Source organism: Microtus pennsylvanicus, chromosome 11 (genome assembly GCF_037038515.1).
Source record: "Microtus pennsylvanicus isolate mMicPen1 chromosome 11, mMicPen1.hap1, whole genome shotgun sequence".
NCBI lineage: Eukaryota > Metazoa > Chordata > Mammalia > Rodentia > Cricetidae > Microtus > Microtus pennsylvanicus.
Genome location: NC_134589.1, coordinates 68,661,121 through 68,676,445, shown reverse-complemented (window position 1 = coordinate 68,676,445; position 15,325 = coordinate 68,661,121). Strand labels below are relative to the sequence as shown.

The 15,325-nt window shown below is 46.9% G+C and overlaps 1 protein-coding gene across 1 annotated transcript in view; it reads left to right on the top strand.

The window, feature by feature from the left end:
* Nucleotides 1-442: 442 nt before the first annotated feature.
* Fstl4 (follistatin like 4) overlaps nucleotides 443-15,325 on the top strand; it is a 421,500-nt gene continuing 406,617 nt past the window's right edge. The window contains exons 1-2 of the mRNA XM_075992673.1: nucleotides 443-687; nucleotides 10,276-10,411. Of these exons, the coding sequence (XP_075848788.1) occupies nucleotides 10,286-10,411 (126 nt within the window). The 5' untranslated portion in view covers nucleotides 443-687; nucleotides 10,276-10,285. The remainder of the gene's footprint in view (nucleotides 688-10,275; nucleotides 10,412-15,325) is intronic.

Here is a 15,325-nt window from a genome sequence, read left to right as displayed (position 1 = left end):
GTAACGAAAACTTTGCTCTTTTACAGGTAGTTGTTTCTCAACGCAGGGAGGAGTGTCCCCAGAATTTTGCTCCAGGGACAGCTCTCTGGTGCAGTGTACCGACCCGCTAGGGCTTCACGAGAAATGGCCGCTGATTGAGAACAATTCTGCGCTTTGAGCAAAGCACAACCTTGGGGGAGGCTGGCCAGAAAAGGAGCTTGGAGGAGAGGAGGGATGAGGAGGAAAAAGGAGGCAGGGGGTTATCACCTGCTGAGCTTCCTGGGAGCCAGGGGAAAGAGAGCCGCCCTGCCCAGGTGGTGCAGGGCGCAGGGAATCCTCGCGCCCCGCGTGCGCGCCGGGCTGCTCCACACCTGCCGCGGGTTCTGACCGGCAGGCGGGCGGGCGGGCGGCGAGCACAGGTGGCGGCGATTGGGCAGGCGGGGCCCGGAGGGTGACGTCACGGGCTCCGGTCCCGGCGGCAGAAATAGGGCAGCCGCGGCAGCGGTGGCACAGCGGCGGGCGGCGGAGGCTCCGAGAGCTGGAGCTTGGACTGTCTCTAGCACGCCGGGGTACACCAGCCGACAGCCGGAGACGACCCAGCGGAGAACGCGGGGGCCGGGTCGCTGCTGCTGCCGCCGCCACGGGGCGCTCCCTCCCTTCCACCTGAGTCCGGCCACCTGGTCTTCCTCACGGCCCCGGCCGCCGCAGGTAAGCGGGGCGCAGCTCTGGAGCAGATGAGGGTGTCCGAGTCGTGCCACTGCCGCCAGCCCGTCCTGCTGCTGCCAGTCGAGGTCCCGATGCCCGCAGCTCCGCAGCTCGCTGCAGGGCCCGGTGCGGGCGTTCGCTGGTCCTCATTGCCCACGCCTGAAAAGCCAAGTTTGCGCGTCTGGCCGCGGGCACGGGACCGCAGGGCCGGGACTCGGCAGGGCCACCCTGGATGCGCTAGGACTGGAGGCTAAAGCTGGGGCATCTGCGGCTTGACACCCGGACATCAGCCGTGGGGAACGGAGCGATTCTTATAGGCGCGCGGGGCGCCACGCAGTACCGCTCCCGCTGAGCCCAAGCTCGCGATCCGCACCGACACCCTGCGGACGCCGCTCTTAGGCTCTGAACCCCGGAATGGCCTCTCTCGTACCTTGGCGAGCTACAGACCCTGGCTCGGACCCGTGCCCTTGGCTCGGATCTAGAGTGCGGGGCGGTCATCCTCTGCACCTCCTTCCCCTCCGCTTTGCGGGGAAACTTGCGTCCCCTTGTCGCAGCCAAAAGATGAGCTGCGCCTCTCCTGGCCCTCGTTTTCCACCACAGTCCCGGTGTAGGGAGCTCGCTGAGGACATCGGGCAGAAACCTGCTCTGGAGACCCCATGTCTTTAATTCTGCAAGGCCACAGTTGTTGCCAGTAAAGGGCTGCTGGAACCCACTGGGAAGTCTCCAGGGAGCGGTTTGTCCCGAGGACATTCAGGTTGGGGTCTTGGTGCTGAGAGCGATTGTGCTGAGTGGTCTCGCCTCCCCTTCCCCCCTTAGCCCCGGTAAAGGAAGAGGGACCATTCCCAAGTTTCGGGGGGGGGGGCCTGGGAACCGCAAGCAGAGTGCTGCTCTTGGGGCGCACATCTTCTAGAGTTTGGGTACCACTGCAGCTTTGAGCATTCCCTGCAGCTGACAAAGCCGCTTCCCACTTGGCTTCTCCCATGCCTACCACCTGAGGACTTCGAGTCGTGAAACTCTTGCGAGGGCAGAAACTGACAGCAAGCAGTCTGTAGAGCTTGTGATGCCCTAATTTGGCGAGCACTTGTGCTGTGCTTTGGTCTACTCAGAATTCCCTGGGAGCTGGGCCCTGCTAGGTCTGTATTTGCTCCCAGAACTGGTCCACCTTGCACTGCCCAGAGGACTTCCCTCCCTCCAGATAGCCGGCCCTTGACACTGATGAATAGCGCTTCAGTAGTCTCCCCTCCGCTTCCCTCTAGGTGTCGCTTCTACCGAGGTTTCCATGAGTGAAAAACAGCGGCAGGAGCTTAGTCTGTTGTCTTAGTAAATCTGTGGCAAGCCTGTGCGCCAAGAATTGTTCTAGATACCCCCTATCCGTGAGGTACCCAAATCCACCCCCCTTTTATGCGCCTAACACAGAAATGGGGTAACTGCTAGACAAAACCACGCACAGCAACACCCCTTGCCATTTTTTAAGGGGAAAAATGGGGTCATGAAGAAGACATCGGGACTTTTCCCAGAAAGCCTCCAAGTTATTTTCCTACCCACCAGCCTTTGGTGAAACAAGAGTCATTTTTAACAATCTATTCTCATCCCTGGTACAGGCCAGCATCGTTCTAGTCCCTCTGATTCTGAGGACAGGCTCTGTCTGGCGTGGAAAGCAAATGGGCAAGGGAGTAAGGAGGGCTTGTGTGGTATGAGAGCGCCAACAACTCTCCATCCAACCCTCGAACCCCTAGGTCTTGCAGAACTTAGTCACTTCCGGATTCAGCTTGAACTGAAAGAAAAGGGTCCTCTGGATGTGGTGTATTAGCATTCCTAATTATGTTGTCCCGGGGGCTTTTATTTTCCTCTTAGAACTTTTAGGTCACCAACTTTTGTTAATTCCAGAAAGACTTTTAGTTCTTCCTCCCAGAGAGGGGCCAGCTTGTTGCCTTGGGACTAGGTCACTCCCCATGCTTTCTTCTGCTGGGGACTTGTAGGACCTATTTATTTACTGTGGTCTTGTGTGCAGATCTTCTGTTTGACTTCATAGGCTTTCCCAAGGACCACCACTGAGCGGTAAAGATTCCCCAAGCCTGCCCTTAATGGCGGCCCGATCTCTGGAGGTATTTTTTTCTCTGCAGGTCCCACCTTCTTGTGTAGCTTATATGTAGTTATTGTTGTTATTCCAAACTTAATAAAATTAGATATTTCAGGAGATTATCTTTCCTGAGGTGTTTTACCTCTTAATACATAACACTAAGGTGCGGGACATCAAATATAATGGAAAAACCACAACTAAAAGAACGTATTAATACAGTATTACCCGAAGGTCAGAAGGATAGGGTGATTAGAAGCCATAGGTGAATGTACAAACTTCCGTTCCAAGATGAACGTCATCAGTTGATGTATTGCACCTGGAATAATTTAGGCAGCCAATTCATCCATTGTTAGAAAATATATAGAGTGCGTAGTTAATAGAAAATGCAGTTCAGGCCTGGTTAGAGGCCTCAGAGGGTAAAGGCATTTGCTGTCAGGCCTGGCAGCTGAGTCTGAGCCTAAGATCCACGTGTGGAAGGAAAGAATGGATTCCTGCCACCTCACTGACTTATACACACACAATAAATAAATAGATAAGCAAATAAACCAATGTATTAAAAACTTCAAAAGAAAATGCAATTCCACTTAATTATGGTGTTAACCTGATAAAGTTACGGGCTTATCTTCTCCAGGTTGATGTTTTAGGGGCAATTTTGGGCAATTTGAAATGCTAAAACACACAGATCAAAACTAGAGTCCTAAACCTCTCAGCAGAAATCGAGTAGTCCCTGGTTTCAGGTTGGGTTTGGTGTGTGCCCCCTCTCCACAACATTTGGGAGGACAATAGGGCTCTGGGGTGCTCCCCGTTGGATTTCTCTTCATTGACTATCAGCAGAACATGGTGTAAAATAAAGTCCGATGCAGGTATCAAGCAAATATTTGGCAATGCAGGTGCCTCCAGGGACCTCATTGCTCTCTTTGAGGCTCTATTGAGTCATCTTTGTAATTTCTAAGCCATTTGTGTGACTAATCTATGGTGACTGGTCTGGTAAGGTTCCCGTGTTCGGGGGGAAAAAAAGGGTCAAGAGAGAGAGAGATGGTGAGCATTGTCTCCGGTGGCCAGCATTCCTGCTCATCCTGATAGGGTTGGTTACAGGAACAGACAAGACTTATCTTAAGCCCATCGCCTGCAGAAGACTCTGGTCACGGGTCCTGCACAGTAAATACAGCATCCATGTTGGTTTGTGGTCTCTGGGTGGGGCAGATCTTGTTTTTCAAACATGAGTTCATATTAGTTTTAGTCCTTCCCTAATAACTTTAGTTTTTTAGTCACAGTTTTTCCAACTTTCTTGAAAAAGCAACTTGGCATTTGGAATGTTACATCACACTAATTTGTCATAGCTCTGTAATTTTGAACACAGAAAGATAGCGCAGACACAAGCCTGTTTTACAACATCAGGAAGTCCTGTGGTTTGCACAGAGAGGCTACAGCACTGACAAGCACAAACACAACCTGCAAGAACACGCAAACCTGAGAGCATTGGGCTATAAGTCTGTAGTAGCGAAAGAACACAGGCGGGTGTACAGGAGGTGGGATGCTGGCCTGAGAGTCTAGGTCTGGGCAGTGCCTTGGCTCCAAACCTTCTGTGACTTAACTAAAGCTACATCAGGCAGGCTAGTACCTAGTTCTCCTGGCTGTGGGACAATGTTGAGCAGCAGGTGGGGACCAGAGGAAACACTGGAGTGCCTCTCTTCAAATGAAGGTGTTTTATCTGCTAAGATTGATGCCCTGAGTTGTTTGGAAAAAGACGCTGTCTCAGGGACTCCATCCTAGTGGAGTGAGAACCAGTGCTTGGGATCTATCCAGGACTGGAGGAAAGATACAATAAATGAAGTGTAGTCTCAGAAGGAGGTCTAGGCTGGTAAAGAGAATCTGCAACCTTGTGAGTAGCTGATTCCCAGATCTATAGTGGAGGAACTCTTACTAAAGGCTGGCAAGGCTATTTAAATTGGAGTTGCAATGAGTTCAGTAACAGATTGATGTCCTCAAAGTGACTTGTGCTCCCTGGAGTTGGAGGAGCATCCCTGCCTGCCTCCTAGAATTCTGTGTGATTTTTTTCTTGGAGAGTGTGCACAGTTGCACCCACTCTGGGATCAGATACAGAAGGGTGACAGCTTGGCTCTTTCCCCTTACTCTGAATCTTTGACCATGGTCAGAGCCCTGACAAGCAAAGGAAGCTGGCTCTGGGCAGCTTTTGAAGCAAGAAGGGACTCCCAGTTTGCTGTGTATAGACTGACTCTGTCATATAAAAAAGAGCTGCCTACCAAGATTAAATATTGCCAAGGGTGGAGAGGCATTGAGGGACAGGATGTAACAGAACCACCCACCTGCTGACTTACATGCCATGTAGCTTTGACAGGGTACTTACCCTCCCTGTGACCCTGTTGTCTCTGTCAGGAGATGGAGAGGAAGGATAGTCATTGCCTTCCGTAGGGAGTATGATGAGGGTTATGAGTGAATGCCTGTGAAGCAGTTAGAATAGTACCTGACACATGGTAATTGCTAGGTGAGTGTTAACCAAATAGAGAGTCTCTATTTGGTTATTAGACAGATCATCAAAATTGATTTAGACCCAATATTAATTCTTCTTTTTTATTGACTGAGTTGTCATAAAACTCAAGCTGAAATTTTTTAGGCTGTTGCTGTTCTAGATGCAATGAATTGTCAATCACCCTTTGTATAAAATGACATCCAAGACACATCCACAGTGTAAATAAAATCAGCTAGTGGTGGCCAAACTGAGCTGCATTTTATAAAGAAGCTGTGTAGGCTATTTCAGCAGTTGATCTGGCTCACGCGTCTCCCTGTCTTCAAATAAGGTCTTAATAGGGAACCTCAATGCAAGCTGAATAAAGATCAGTATCAGCTCCAGCTCCCGAGGCTGGGGCTGGGGTCTCAGAATCCAGCCGGCTTAATGCTCACCCTTAGGACCTGCCTCTTAAATGATGCTACATCATACTTGCCAAGACAATAATTGAAATGAATAGATTTTTTTGATACTATCCATTAATAATAAAACACCATTGGTGTTTTTTAATTACTAATTGGTCTTAGATTACTAAGCAAATTGAAAGTAAGGCGTTAGATTTTGTGGCTTGCATATTTCATAATTCCAGGATTTGACTGACATCTGTACATTGAGAAAGACAGATTTTGATTATCTCTGTTTTTAGTGGTATGGGCAAGGAGGCATGATAAAGGAGGTAAGTAGACCTTTGAATGCAGGCACTTACCTCACAAGCAATATCTGTAAGAGGACTAAGTACAGGCAAATTTTTAAAAGAATAGAGAGCATAGTCTTTCTCAGTCTAGCTTGAAGTACTATAGTTAGCTCTTAAAATATGCAAAAGTCCGGTAGCTGCCATCTGCAGTCTCTGCAGTGTGGCTCCAAGTTCAAAGAGGATAATTCATGAAGAATTTGGAATTGCCGTTATTTTTGAAGAAACAAAATGGTTGGAGTATGGGAAATATTCTGTTGTTGCCCCACATGTGGGGATTCTTTTCCTTCCACCATCTCATTCCTCTGAGATCTGTCTGTCCTTTGTATAGGGTAAGGAGCTGCAGGTTGGTGTCACAGGCCTCAAGCTAACAGCCGAAGCCACACTGTGCAAAGTTCTCATCAGGTATAGAGATGGTGACATTCCAATGATAGCTACTGGCTACCTGGATTGCTTTCTCAGTAGCTCAGCTTTGCTGACAGATGTCAAAAACGAATGGCTAAAGAAATAGAGAAATGAGCTGGACAGTGGTGGTGCACGCCTTTAATCCCAGCACTTGTTAGGCAGAGGCAGGCGGATCTCTGTGAGTTCAAGGCCAGCTTGGTCTACAGAGTGAGTTCCAGGACAGCCAGGACTTCACAGAGAAACCATGTCATAAAGATGGGAGGAAGGAAAGAAGGAAGGAAAGAAGGGAGGAAGGGAGGGAGGGAGGGAGGGAGGGAGGGAGGGAGGGAGGGAGGGAGGGAGGGAGGGAGAAATGGGGTCTCTGGAGGTCTTTCTGAAAGATAGCTATCCCTGGTTACCTTGTCATCTCATAAGCCAGAGTGTGGTGTCCCAAGTTTGCCTTTTCTTCTCAGTGGGCGTTTATTGTCTCACACATGGGGAGGCAGCCAGAGGAACCTGGAACACAGTACAAGTGGGTCTGTTTGGTGACCATGGCCATAGCACTAGTGACCGAGTGACAGCCTTTGTCCCTTGTCTAGGTCAGATTCTCAAACTGTTCCTGATCCCTTTTCGCCTCTTATATAAATTAGATTACAAATCAGATATTTACTGATGATAAATCTTAAAGACTTCTACTTGTTTTGTTTTGCTTTTGCTTTTTGAGACAGTGTTTCAAACCCTGGCTGTCCTGGAACTTGATTTGTAGAACAGCCTGGCCTTGAACTCACAGATATCTGTCTGCCTCTGTCTGCCAAGGGCTGGAATTAAAGGCATGCACCACTACCATCCGACTGACTTTTACTTAGACCCCAAAGCTACAGAGAAACCCTGTCTCAAAAAAACTAACTAAATAAATAAATAAATAAAATTTATTGATTGATGTGTGTGTGTGTGTGTGTGTGTGTGTGTGTGTGTGTGTGTATGTGTGTACTTACTAGAGAGGAAGTACCTCCCACCCCATTGCAGGCTAGAGGCATTAGACACCCTGGAGCTTGAATAGGCTGACATGGATACTGGGAATCAAACTTGGGTCCTCTGCAAGAGCAGTTTAGAGCAGTATGTTCTCTTAACCACTGAACCATGTCTCCAGCCCCCAAGAAATGTATTTTAAAACAATTCTTTAGTATGTATGTACTTTTACCATTCCTTAAAGATGAAAGTAAATTTGCATGTTCATGAGATGATGTGGATAAGGAATTAAATTTTGGCATACGTTTGATACTGCGGGAGGAAGAGCATCTTTGGTGTTTCTCGGAGCTGATTAATATTTTGATTTTATAATTGTCAGTATTGAGCACTGTGTCACTTAAATACACAGTACAAAATGGCAGAAGGGTGTTGAGGACCATTTCAGAAACGGTTGGAAATTCTGTCCTGCTCCTGAGCCAAAATTCATTTAACAAGTTTTATGGAATTCCAGCCAGTAACTCAAATAGCAATTTTAAAAATCAAACATTCTTACACAATGCCATCCAAATATATATACTCATTTGATACTTACATGCTGAGGAATGACAGTAGGAAAATATTAAAAGACTTTGTCTTCTATAATCAAACCATTATGTTTCCATAAGAGCGAGAAAACTTTGCTCAGTGAAACCTGTGGTTCAGAGCATGCAGTAGCCTTGGCCCTGAGCCCTGGTGTTTCAGGCAGCATTTGGTGGTAGTGTGTTTGGTCACACAGCATGTGTGAGGTAAAGCCTGGTGTGCTTGGAGCCAAGGCTGCCATGAGGTGGTCAGATGTAGCATGGGTAAGCATTGCCAGAGCCCTGTGGATTCGTTGTACATTTGCTTTCTAATTAATTGTTGGTTCTGTATTTTACTGTTTACTATATTTTACCATTGTCCAGTTTGTAACAACCCCCACAGGAGAAACTGTACCCTCTGAAGTTGTGATCCCCAGTTGAAAAGTCTGAGGTCCAGAGTCAGAAGTTATCCAAGGCTGTTGATTTGAGTATAGGGATGGGACTCTCAAGCTACAAGGTATCTCAAGCCCCCAAGTTTTTTAATCAGATGAGGGCTGTAGCCCAGTCCCCAGGCCAGGTCTTTTGGGGTGCTGGCCTCTAAAGAGTGCTACATGTCTCCTTCTCTGGGCAAGGTCACAGTATGGCATGGAGAGCCTGTAAATAAATATCATCGAAATTATGGCTATCATATGCTTATAGTGGACACTTTATTTAAAAAGTAAGCAGGTGGGCCAGCAAGATGGCTCAGCACCTGTCACCAAGCTTGGTGACCTGATCCATGTGGATCCACGTGGGAAAGGGACAGAAATGACTCTGACAAGTTGTCCTCTGACCTCCAGCATATCCTCCACAACATAAACACACACAAACACACACAATCATACACAGACACACACAGATACACAAACACACACAGAGACACACAAACACATGCAAACACACACACACACACAGAGACACAGACACAGAGACACAAACACACACAGACACACACACACGCCACCCTAATAAAATTTTTAAAAAGTGCAGCCACTAAGACACCTGGAGCAGCCTATCCTCACTCCATCAGCCCAGTACCTTAGCACATGAAGTTTCTCTTTCTCTCTCTGTCTCTCTTTTTATTGCAACAGGGTTTCTCTGTGTAACTGCTCTGGCTGTCCTGGAACTCCTCTGTAGACTAGATTGGCCTAGAACTCCAGAGCTCCACCTTCCTCTGCTTCCTGAGCGCTGGGATTAAAGGTGTGTGCCACCAGCAGCAGAACACACGAGGTTTCTCAACCACTGCTCATGCCCAAACCCCATATCTTTGGTTATCTTGAATTGTCCCTTTGTTTCATTCTAGGACTTTAGATACTAATGTTACCAGAAGAGTGTCGGGAAACAACTTCCAGGTTATTGGGGTTTAATTAGCATTGGCTGCTCAGATTCTGCTGTAAAAACTAAACTACTCTAGACCTTATGCTATTTTGAAGCTCATCATTTTGTAAACGGAGGTGTAAGATATAGAGCAGTTGCTACACCCTTAATATTATTCCTCATCAACATTTCTCTAACCCTGTTTGTTTATTTAGTATGTGTATATGTGGGGATATGTGTGCCATGGAAGACGACTTGCAGGAGTCAGCTTTAGGGGATCAGACTTAGGTCATCAGGCTTTTCCTAAGCTTATGTGCCGAGCTCCAAATGATTTCTCAGAAGACTGAGGCATGTATGTGCCCAATAGCTGTGACTCAGCTGACTCATTCTGGTTGTCCTTGTAGATGTGGCGGTTGGTGGCAGTTCAGGTGGGACACTAATGGCTTACATTTGTAGAGTTCTGCTATGTGCATGACACAAACTAATTCAGTTCTCAGAGCACCCCCCCCATGAGGTCTGTAATACCATGCCCATTTAGAGACAGTGTACTGAGGCCCAGAAATAATGCTACTTCTCCCAAGTAAAACAGAAGGGTTTGTACTGTATTTTATGCTTAAATTAATATGATTCTTTGTGTGTGTGTGCACTGTTGTCCACGTGTGTGGTTGCGTGTGCATATGGGAGCCAGAATTCAACCTTGACTGTGGTTCCTTACCAACCATCCATCTTGGTTTTTGTGAGAAAGTGTTTTTCTCACTGATCCACGGCTCACCGATTAGGTGGTGCTGGCTGGCCAGTGAGTCTCTAGGATCTGCCTTTCTCTTCCTCTCCAACCCTGGGATTAGAGATCCAGACTGTCATTCTCAGCTTTTTATGGGGGTCCTGGGGCTAACACTCGGTCCCCATGTTTGCATGGTAAGCACTTTACAAACCATGGTTAACTTGATTCTGTATGTCCATCACCTCCCCTGTGACTGCTGTGACTTCCTACTGCTTCCCTGCTGAACCTTTGTTATTTTCCCAACAGGCTGGACAAAATGAAACCAGGAGGCTTCTGGCCACATCTCGCCCTGCTTGGGGTCTCCCTGCCAGCTGTGCTGGGATGGATGGACCTCGGAGCCAGCAGAAGCCCCAATGTGGTTCTGAGAGAGTCCCAGGCAGAGGTACGGTCGGCGCACAGGTTGCTTTTCAACGTTATAGTGTCTGATTTCTCTCCCATCTGTAGATCAGTTGTACCACTGTGTAAATTTAAATTGCACTCCAATTTTGGTGAGGGACGAGAGGAGGCAACAGGCATTGTCGTCACGGGTGGGCCGTGGTCCCGGAATCTCTCACTAGTGAGAGCACGTCCCTATACTGTGCTTTCTCACTGTGCATTTATCCTGCCACACAGACCCTTCTAGGACTGACGCTTCTGTGTACTTAATAAAACCCCACGACTTCTGACTAATTGGTGGAGCACAGCCATAAGAACTGATGAAGTGTTTTAATGACAAAATATTCTTAAAGGAAACGGACCCCTCTTAGGGTGTATAGATAAAAAAGAATCAAGCTTGGAAGGTATTGGCGAGCTGAGGTCCCGAGGGAGACAGCTTTAATGAACAGATAAGAGTGATTAATGGCATGCTAGGTGTATAAAAATACTTCTAAAGAGCCTGGAAAACTTACTCTCAGAAACCTCCCCAGAGGGCCTGGATGTACCGCTAAGTTCTTAGTGATCTCTAGTCTTAAGTATCCCACGCCAGCGCTACTCAAGGTAGCAGCTTCAGTGAATTTGGGGTGGCCTCGTGGATTTAGGGTGCATATGGGATGCAGGTTATCTTCAGAAAATGCATTGTGAAAGGGCTGAACTTTGAGAGAGAGAGTACCCCTTCATTAGAAGCACCTGGGAGTTTCCTCTTTGCCTTGAGGAGCTGAGTCCTTATCGGGGCTCTCCCAGGCGTCCCCACTTCCATTGTCTTACACTGATACATGCCGGGTCCTTTTCTCTGTACCTGTGTCTGTGTTCCTGGGGAAGGAGAAATCAAAATTACCAGAAAAAGTCAACATACTCGGAGAGCAGATAAGGGACACACGCAGTGTGTGTTAGGATTAATGCATTATTTGATCAAACGGTCCAGAGTTCTCTCTCATTGTTCCTTAATTGTCATGCGATCCCAAACCTGCAAGTCTTATTCTTCGGGGAGTTTTGGAAGTAATTTAATGCATACTTCTGCTGCTGAAGTTGGTGCCGTGTGCTTTTGTCTCCAGTCGATGATTAAATAGAAACACTATCACTCCTGTCTAAATCTATGAAGGACATACCTTAATGTTGCTTTGAAAGCGTATAATGGCAGCCGCCACTGGGCTGGCGAGAGCCACATTTCCCATGTGGAAAGGGCTTCGTTTTTGTATGTGCATCCCTAGGGGAAACCACTGCTTAAGGCCTATAGATCCATCCTTGAAAATTTAATAGGAAAGCAAACAGGCAGGCCTCACAGGTAGCTTACTGTCCTGAAAGTGGGGGGCTCCTTGGCCCTCTTTGGTGAATCACTTATTTCAATTAAGAGGCAGGCTAATTAAAGTGGGATTTAGCTGGTGGTAAATGGGAGGCAAGTTAACGTCACCCAGAGCCTCCTGTGTGAGCGCTTAACACCTCAGCTTTGTGTAACAACGGGGAGGCAGGTGCTGAGCATGGGAGGAGGGCCTCTCTTTGTTTGTCTGCCCACCCCCATCTTCCCCACAGCTCCAGCTCTGTCTCCCATCTGAGTCCAGGAATGGCACTGACTGCTTCAGGGAGGAGGGGATGAGGGCAGGTACAGATGGCCTTCAGGCACACCTCTCAGCTGTAGCTCTGTTTTCTGCTGTGCCTTAGCTCATTGAGCCTGCACCTAGCTTTGATTAATGAGGCGGTCAGGCTGTGAATGGGCGAGTCCACGGAAGCTGAGGGTGGCTTTGGTCAGTGTTTAGCTAGCAGGAGCAGAGCATTCGCTGCAGTGGAGGTGCTCCCTGACTTTGGTCATGGTCTGGATGCCCCCCAACCTCTGGTATGTGCATATTTGGGTGCCTGTTCATACAGTATGCCAAGGCTAGAGTGGGACGTCCTCCTCTATCACAGGTCCACCTATCCTGGAGATAGCAGTTTTTCAACTGGGCTAGCTGGCCAGCAAGCCCCAGGTATTCTCAGGTTTGCATTGCAAATGTTCTTTCCTACTGAGCTGTCTCCATAGCCCAGTAGCTCTCAATCTGTGGGTCACACCCCCTTTGGGAGGGTTGGAGAATTGGATGACCCTTTCACAGCAAAATTATAGCTATGAAGTAGCAAGAAAAATAATGTTTGGGGCTCACCACAACATGAGAAACTGTATTAAAGGGTTGTGGCATTAGGAAGGTTGAGAACCACTGCTCTAACCGAAGCTCTTGTTCTTACTCCTTCTTAGACCACTATTAATCACATATGGGCTGGCTTTTTGAATCTTTAAAAGAAAGATTGATTTGCTCATTTTTATTTATTTGTGTGTGTGAGTGTGTGTGTCGGAGGGGAGATGAGCTTAAGTGTACCATATGCATTCTAGCCTAACAGAGGCCATAGAGCATCAGATCACCTAGAGTAATGTGGGTGCTGGAAACTGACCCCAGGTGTGGTGGTTTGAATAGGTATGGCCCCCATAGATTCTAGTGTTTGACTGCTTGTCCCATAGGGAGTGGCGCTATTAGAAGGTGTGTGACTGTATTGCTTCTAAGAGTTGCCAAGGTCATGGTGTCTCTTCATAGTAATAGAAACCCTAAGACACCAGGTCCTCTGCAAGAGTAGCACCTGCTCTTAAACCTTGAGCTTTCTCGCTAGCCCCTTATTGGTTCTTATCTTTTTTCACTTACTTTTATTTTGCACATGGATGAAGCTGATCTTGTTTATCTTTCTCTCCCTTTCAGTGTCTTATTATGAGCAAAATGGAGGCTGAGTATTTTTTTAAGTCAATCAAAACTTGATGCAAAATCCAAAGGGTGGGTGGCCTTTCTACCCACAGACAGGTCTGTGTATGGTGGGACAGTAAACAGTGTCCCCTGGTAGCTGGGAGTGGCTTGCAGTTCTGAGCTTACATCTTACTGACTGATATCAAGATTGCCCTTGAGGATCACGGCTTCCGGATCAAAGTTTCTTCTTTGAACTGTAGCTAATCATATATTCATAACTCACTGACCAAGCTGTACTGAGGTCTTCTAGAATTTTCCTCAGGTAGTCTTGTTTCTGGGAAGAATCTTTAAACCAAGAGAGATTTCTGAGATTCTAAAATAAGTGAAAATCAGACAAAACAATTTTTTCTTCTGTATAAGTGTGTGTGTGTGTGTGTGTGTGTGGTCTATCAGTCAATGTTGGGAGTCTTTATCACTCTCCATCTTATGTTGTCTTTCGTTGGCCAGCTCACCCATCCCAGCATGGGGATTGCAAATACACTTACCGTTTTTTACCCATGCTTGTGAGACATGCAGCTGGCCAGGAGGCACCTGTCTAATAAGACCTGCCCAGCACTTCATATGAATGCTGGGATCCAAAACCAGAACCTTATGCTTTGGCAGCAAGTGCTTTACCACCTCACCCATCTCTCTAGCTCCAGCAAAATGACTTTTTGATAAATATTAGAATGGTTTTCTGGGTCTTTTCTCCCTGGCAGTGGTGTGTCCAAAGATTATCAAGGTTTTCTAGGTACTCGGGAAGCATTGATAAGGGTTGACTTGTCTTTAAAGTTATTACAACAATTACTTCATTCTCCTAAGAGCAAATGAAGATTAAATGACCAACGGATGTGCATGTGCATACAAACACGTATTTTGAAAGCAATTAGAACCAACATGAATTTTAGTAAATTATTGTTTCTTGTACAAAGACTGGAGTTAAAATAGCTTCCGGGAGTTTACCGTTTTACAGATGTGGATTAGAAATGCAGCTGCTGGGTGTGCTGCTTTATAACAGCTGAGGAGCAGGATGTGGCCTGGAATGTCAATGAAAGAAACAGTTCTGGGGTGGAATTCACTGAAATCTTAAAATATTATTTCATTGTCTCTCAGATAAACTGCTCATCCTCGACCCCCAAATCTGAAATCCAACATAACAGGTCATTTAGGGACCAATAGGACTCCACAAATAGAAAACCCCACACCCGACTTCATGTGACAGGCTGTGGTCAAAAATGCAGGAACCAACAATATCATACAAAATTACTGCAGGGCCTGGAAAGATGGCTCGGTTGTTAAGAGTACATTCTGGCCAGGAGGTGGTGGCAAACGCCTTTAATCCCAGCACTTGGGAGGGAGGCAGAGGCAAGCAGATCCCTGTGAGTTCGAGGCCAGCCTGGTCTACAAGAGCTAGTTCCAGGACAGGCTTGATAGCTACAGTGAAACCCTGTCTCGAAAACCAAAACAAAACCAGAGAAACAAAAGGGTACATTTTGTACTCTCAGAGGATCCAAATTCCATTCCCAGTACCCATGGGGGTTGGCCCACAACTCTATGCTAACTCCAGCTCCAGGGGATCACATGTCTCTGGCATCCTTAGGCAATTGTACTCATGTATATGCGTGCACACAAACACATAATTGAAAATAAGTAAATCTTTAAAATTTTCTGCAGGTTATGTATATAAGAAATAAATGAATGTCATGTTTTGACTTGAGTTCCATGCCTCCAAGAGCTCATTATATGGGTGTAAATAGTCTCAAATCTTTCCAAATCCCAAGTGCAAGCCATTTTTGGTTTCAGGCTTTTCAGGGAAGGAATTTATTCAGTGGGGAGCTGAGAAGTCAGAAGAGAATGAAGGAGTTCCCTGGCTGAGTTTCAGCAGAGTGTCTGACCTAACTGCAATACTCAGGGCTGGACAGGGAACCCATCCATGACCATATGCACCCTTCATGCACTTCACTTGGTTCTGAGATCTGTGTCACCATGCAATGCATAATTATGCATGCAAAATAGCATCGATCCCTTTAAAATTGTACCCCAGGGCTTACTTACAGACAAGTTCTAGGCTTGGAGGTCAAACCCATGTTTTCAGCATTAGCAAACACTCTCAAAGGGCCGTCTCTGAGGAGCAAATCTATAAG